Here is a 7239-nt window from a genome sequence, read left to right on the forward strand (position 1 = left end):
CCCAAAGTACCCTCACTATATAAGTGTGTGTGGCCTCCTAAAACATATTTTGAGTGGATCAAACATCCTAAATATTCTCTCAAACATATTCTTGAAAGATTAGAAGCTAGGGTTCCAAGGGGTGATTGTCTAGAAGCAAAGTGAACTCAAGTTCTTCCTTGAATCAAGTTGTATAATAAATGTGACTCTTTCCCTTGTTTATAACTCAAATACCATGTGTTTTATACATGGATTATGGCTTATAAATAAATGTTTTGAGATCAAATGTTAAGGGTTTTAATGCCTAGTGATGAGTAATGTGTGCTTTTTCTTAGACTTGTGTTTATACATGATATTGGTGATGATTTGCACATGTGAGTGCTTGTTGCTTGTGGTTTAACATGTGGGTCTTGAGTAACCCTAATATTGATGATTTTTACTTGAAAATTGGCCTTGATAAATACATGCACACAAGGTGTTTGTGAAAATGTTTAAGTAAAATGTCTAGTCACATGTTGATGATGTTTTGAACTAGGGCAATGGCCCAATAAGTATGAGTTATTGGTAAATGGTATTGTAAAGGTATTGTTAGCCATGTAATTAGTTAAATTATGACCTTGTTGGTTTGATGGCTAATAAGGGGTCAAAGTCCCTAGACATGAAATTGAATTATGTTTGAACTAAAGTATGGCATAAGATTGCTAATAAAAAATGAATGGTTTATAAGGGTCTTGATGCCCATACATTGAATTGAATTAAGGCATTGGTCTATTAAAGTTCTTGAGTGACAAATGCTTCCATGAAGACCCTGTGTTCATATATGGTGTTGAATTAGTTAAAATAGTTTAAAGTTCTTACGTGTGAATTGAATGGATAATAATGTATGGATAAAAGGCTTGAGTCCCAATATCGACTAATGATAGTCGCAACGACTTGAGGTTGAAGTCCCTTGCCTAATGAAATGGCTCGAGGTTAAAGTCCCTTGCCTAATGAAATTGCTTGAGGTTAAATTCATTTGCTTAAAAAGATCTCTTAAGGTTAAAGTTCCTCGCCGAATGAAATATCATGTGGTTAGAATCCCTTGCCTAATGAGGTTAGAGTCCCTTGCCAAATGAATGTGTATGTGGTTAGAGTCCCAAGTCTAATAAAAAGTAAATGTGGTTAAAATCCTTTGCCTAATAAGAAATGGTTGAATCTATACGTGTGGAAGGTCGGAGTCCTCCACTCCATGTCTCATGATTGAGTGCCTCGTGAACGTTATTAAGCCTTGTTCCCTTGTTTGGCATGTGATATACCTATATGTATGCCTATGTATATAAATGTGGTTGAATATGAAGTGATAACTTGATATTGAATAATGATGATATTTTATTCTTATCTTTGAGTTCATGCTAGCGCTCCAACCGCTAACCATCTCCAAACACTATATTTCTACGTGACATATGGGTCAGAGTTTTTTCTTCTCTTCTTGCGTAGTGATAGGTGTTCAAGCGATTCGTGTGATTGAAATTGAAGTGGTGAGATTCCATGCTTCGAAAGTTATACATTTCATAGTCCTTGGTTTATGTTATAGACCTGTCTTAGATTTGGCTTTGGCTATTGTCGAGAGCATGTTTCGACATATATAGATATTTATATAGACTTTGAATTTGTGTAGAGGTATTGTAGATGACTGTGGACTTGGGTACTTTGGACTAGTATGTTGATATAAATGAGATGTTAGACATATGTTGATATAAATGAGATGTTAGACATTGTGTAAGTTATAACTATTAGATATGTTTCCGCTATTTTGATTATATAGTCGGAGTTCATCCGACACTTGTGTATTGGTGTGATGTCTAGGTTGGATTAACAGGGTGATCTTTGGTTCAAGTTGGGCTTGAGATGCCCATACAACAAGGCCCGATTTCGGGTCGTGTCAGTCTGGCATGTGCTTCTCTTTCCCCTTTCTATCTTATTAGATAGTCTAGTTGGAAACGCCGTCCAAGGCACAAACCCAACAATATGAAATCAGATAATAGACTCTTTTAAAGTATACTGTTAATTTAATTGTTGATAGTATTTGTAACGAAAATAATATTTTCTTCATTTCCATTTATGTGACATCTTTCAAATTTTGTGATTAGTCAACTTTTTCTTTTATCATAATTTTTGTATATATCTTTTAAATATTTTGCAATATCAATTATTGTGACTTATTGTAAACATTTTGAATTGACAATTATTGTGACTTATTGTATCTTTTAAATATTTTCAATTATTATTTATAAAAATTACGAACAAATACAACTTCAATTTCAAAATCTTTAAATAAATTTTAAATATATTTGTAATAGTATGTAATAACTCGTTTATGAGATCTAATCTATTAGATTATGTGATTATATATTTTGAGATATTATTTGTTTGAGCAGATTTAATTGTATATTTTGAATAGATTAGTTAAACAGAATAATTTTCATAATTTTTAAAAAATTAAGGATATACATAATTTTTTAAAAAGTACATTTAAACTCCAACTATAATAAATAATGAAGTGAAATATGTTTAATTTATTCCAATAGAAAAAAAGATGTGCTCCCTCCGTCCCATTTTACTCGTTTCAAATTGGGATGACACAGCTATTAAGAAAAATAATAAATAACATGGCTAGTTTACCATAATACCCCTATTAAATGATGTTTAAATTTTAATTTAAAGAAAAAGTAATTAATGCAAAGGGTAAAATAAGGAAAAAAAATTGTCTTTGTCTTGATAAGTAAAAAAGAACAAGTAAAATGGGACACTGTATTAGGAAATTTAGGACGGGTAAAATGGGACGGAGGGAGTATATATGAAGGATAAAATTAAAAGGGATGGGCAGTTCCCTACCGCAAAATGCGCTGATCGAGGAACGAAGGATAAAATTAAAAGGGATGGGCAGTTCCCTACCACAAAATGCGCTAATCGAGGAATGAAGGATTAATCTCACGACTGCCTGCTGTAGGAATACCTTGAGAAACAAAATAAAAAAAATTAAAAGGAATAAAAGCAGGAAAATCAAATAAAACTCAACTTATGTGGGGCCCGATTTTCTTGCTATGGACAAAATTACCCAAGCAACCGTGTTTGATGGGCACAAAAATATAGTGTTGCCATAGGAGATCAAACTAGACCTTCCACATGACAAGCAAAGCTTCAACCACCAGACCAATTGCCCCACACATTTGTGAAGCACATAGGTGAAACATACATGTTCTGTTTATTTTCCCTCTTGTTAGCAAGTAAATAAAACAAACCTTCCATACTTTGGATCGAAAAATAAATACCTATTGTCGATTTTTTTTTCCTTAAAGTTCCAGATTGGCTTACATCACAACATTACTAGAATGTTTTGTTGAAATACTTACTTCGTCGATTTTTATTTATCCAATATAATAAAAATAATTATTTAATTTTGTTTGTTCAATTTATAAAGTCAAGAAAAAAATTATCATTTTGTGTCTAGTCACTACTAAAAAATAATTAGTTTTTCATTAAAATTTATTTTTACATATATTTTGATTGAATTGGTGGGAGAAGGAAAATACTCTCTTCGTAAGGAAAATATTCTCTTCGTCCCTTTTTAAGTGCTCTTTTCGAGTTATGATTTTTTTCCTAAATAAATACTTCCTCCGTCTCATTTTATGTGTCATTATTTTCTTTTTGATTCGTCCCAAAAAAAAATCATTTTTCCTTATTTGGTAAATATTTAAAGACACAATTCCACTTTTACCCTTATTGATCTCATTTAATTAAAAACAAGTAGCACATTTTTTGATAAAGGGCAATTTGATAAACATTACCAAGTCTTCCCTTATTTCTTAAACTTCGTGCCCGGTCAAATGACAACACATAAAATAGAACGGAGGGAGTATATATTTAAGCAGTCAAGAATATATTGGTCATAATCTTTCTAATATTTCCTTAAATTTAAATATATAATCAATGTCATTTTTTTTTAAAAATAATATTTAAATAAAATAAATTAATAAAGTTACCTTTAATTTTACAGAATTGAGTTGTTATTATAGGCGTATCCAAGCAAAAACAAACTTTTACGGACCTGAATGAATGAGCAGAGACTAATGGGCTACGCGTCGAGGAAAAATGGGTTTAAAGCAGCTTTTGACAAAGTGATATAACCCCCAATCACCTAAAGAAAAGAATCCTATACCCCCACCACTTTCTTTATTCAACCTCAAATGATTTAACCATTCATCATTTCTTTGTTCTTCTCTAAGTAGCACTAGTTAAGAAGATTGGTTTGCATCTGCCTATTAAGAAGCTTTGATAACTTAGCAACTGCAATGGCCAATGTTAGTAATACAAAACCATTTGTGTAGTTGGTTTTCTTTTTTAGACTAAACTTCCGATTTTTCTATTGTAACAGTTTGCTTGAAATTTACTTTTCATCTGTGCATTAGGTTGTTGAGCTTAAAGTCGGTTTGCACTGTGACGAATGCATCAAAAAAATCTTGAAGGCAATCAAGAAAATTGAAGGTAGGACAAGTATTTTTTTATCCCCCAGAAAATGATCCACGTGATTTTGATTTTTTTAAGTTTTATTTGTTCAATTGGATGTGTGACAGATATTGAAACATATGATGTGGATACACAACTTAACAAGGTAATAGTAACTGGAAATGTGACTACTGAAAAGGTCATCAAAGTTCTTCACAAGATAGGGAAACAAGCAAGCAACTGGGATCACCAATCAAGTTACTAATCAATAAGACACTGCGACCTTTGCTATTTTATCTTATTCAGTATCATCCTATTAATATATAGTTGATCTTTCTGTATCTCATATTGCTCCAATCGTGAAGATTTCTGAAGTAGTTATACATTCTAAATCTCGATAGATGAACCAAAATCCAATGTACTAATCACATTATGTGTTCTATAATTAACATTTGCTTCATTCCGTAAATTTTTGTGTTCTGCTCTGGCATTCATTGGAAAAACAAGTTACAAACAAACAAGTGAATGGGGCAGCCAAATTAATTGTTCAATGAAGTTGGATCGAGCACTATGATGTTTCAGGTTTAATTTCCAACACATACAAATACTAGGTGAATTCTTTCCAATTTAGAGGCGGAACCAGAATTTCCACTAAGGGGGTTCAAAATTTGAAGAAAGACTAATCGAATGGGGTTCAAATCTATTATATATACATAAAAAATAATTGTAGACATGTATACGTAGTGTAGTTTTCTGCCCATGCGGGTTTGGATGAACCCTCGTGCCAAAGGCCGGCACCACCCCTGCTTTTCATCTGTTATAGCCTTGGTAAACAGAGTTATCTAGTACCTAGTGTTGGTGGGAGAAGAAAGATATCCTGTGAAATTAATCGAGGTACATACAAGCTAATCCGAATACCATAATTATTTAAAATGGAATAAGTGAATGGTAAAGGTAATTGGATATTTTGAGTATGCTCCACCGATATATTATGCTTGCTTTGTAGGTTGTGTGCATTGGGATGACGCATTAATTATATTTCTTGATTAATCTACTTATTCTATCATAAAAAGGTTGAGATAATTTTCGCGTAAATTTTATCAATTTTAGAAGTTAAGCATAAGATTTATGTAAATTCTAGTATCTTTTTATGTTGAGATAAGGTATTAATAAATTTTATTCCTTCTTATCTTATTTTATGTTATATTTTTTGACTTGATACAATATTCAAAAAAAAGAAAGAATTTTTTTTAACTTGTTGGTTTAAAATAATTTCAGTGGGTTGGTGCATCATTTTAACACGCATGGTTCTATTGACTCCTTCATTTGACTTGACATATCACGTTATTCGATATGTGGCTCTTATTTGAGTGTCTTGAATATGATAATATCTTGGGCTTAACAAAGTGGTTTCATCATTTGTAGCCCAAATCAATGCGCTAGCTCAATAAGAATTGAACTTTAACTAAATCAACACATGTTTGGACTTAAATAATTAATTCAATTATATTAATCCGTAATATTCATTTGAGACTAATATATTTTGATTTTAACATAATCCGAATTTCTTACAGATTTTAATTTAATAAAATTTCATTGCCCACAAAAAGCTCCTACTTCTAGGCTGGTCGGGTGTATACTTTAGAGACAAGATTTGAAGTATGATTATTTAAACATGCTTCCTTCGTGGTTCTAAGATTATCATACATATGAACACCTTATTTCATTAATTGAGAAAATTTAAAGCTGAAACATTTAATTTGCATATTGATATTGCTAAACCCACTTTGCTAAGCCCAAAATATTATCATATTGCCTCTCAGAGCCGGGGGTCTATCGAAAACAGCCTCTCTACTTCTTTAAAGGTAGTGGTATGGACTGCGTACACTCTACCCTCCCCAAACCCCACGATGTGGAAATATACTGGGTTTGTTGTTGTTGTTGTAGTAGTATTGATATTGCCTCCCAAAAATTCTCTTTTTTTAGACCCAATTTATTTCTTAAATTTCTACACGTAAGACCCATTGGTGAGACATGATATCCAATTCTAATTATGAATTTCTTAATGATGTCCACTTCTATTAGGATATCTTGATTTTATCCAATTCCAAAGAGATTTTGAAAAAAATTTCACCGCTTTACTTAATCGGAAATAAAATTCTTCCAATTTGAATTTATATTGGAGATGAAAATAACCTTCAATTGGAATTTATATTTAAGAAGAAAACAACCTCCAATTTGAATTTATTTTGGAGATGCAAACACTTCCAATTTGAATTTATATTGGAGAAGGAAACAACTTTCAATTTGAATTTATATTGAAGAAGGAAACAACCTCCAATTTGAATTTATATTGGAGATGGAAACTCTTTCAATTTGAATTTATATTTGAGAAGGAAACAACCACCCTACAACTTTATAAAAGGTTGTAGGTTCCCTACTTTTTCAACATCAATTTTGGGGTTTTCAAGCCATGAATAATGTTGAAGTAATTTCTGTCCCTTCTACTTTTCTTTTATTTTTCGTCACCTTTTCTCAGCCCAGCATGTTAGTGATAAAAAAATTATATCTCATTGTAGGAAGATAAAAAATATGAACAGTTTGATACTTCAAAAACTAGACTTCGAGATCTATAATATATTCAAAATTCAGAATTAAAATCCTTCAATATAATACTCGATAATTTTTTGATGTTAACCCTAAATTTTATCATGCGGAAAATTTTAGATCTGCGCATTTTTGCCAAAACTTTCATATATTTAAGTAGGAAGGTGA

General features: G+C 31.5%; 1 protein-coding gene across 1 annotated transcript; it reads left to right on the top strand.

Moving 5' to 3' along the window:
• Window positions 1-4065: 4065 nt before the first annotated feature.
• LOC107860833 (copper transport protein CCH) lies at window positions 4066-4933 on the top strand. The gene is made up of 3 exons (XM_016706320.2): window positions 4066-4319; window positions 4428-4503; window positions 4593-4933. Exons 1-3 carry the CDS (start codon window positions 4311-4313, stop codon window positions 4727-4729), a joined length of 222 nt encoding a protein of 73 aa, XP_016561806.1. The 5' UTR covers window positions 4066-4310; the 3' UTR covers window positions 4730-4933.
• The last annotated feature ends 2306 nt before the right edge of the window (window positions 4934-7239 follow it).

This window comes from Capsicum annuum, chromosome 2 (assembly GCF_002878395.1).
Source record: "Capsicum annuum cultivar UCD-10X-F1 chromosome 2, UCD10Xv1.1, whole genome shotgun sequence".
NCBI classification, from domain to species: Eukaryota; Viridiplantae; Streptophyta; class Magnoliopsida; order Solanales; family Solanaceae; genus Capsicum; species Capsicum annuum.

Coding starts and splice junctions, on each gene's coding strand:
- LOC107860833 (XM_016706320.2), top strand. Junction 4,504..4,592: donor GGCAATCAAGAAAATTGAAG/GTAGGACAAGTA, acceptor GATGTGTGACAG/ATATTGAAACATATGATGTG.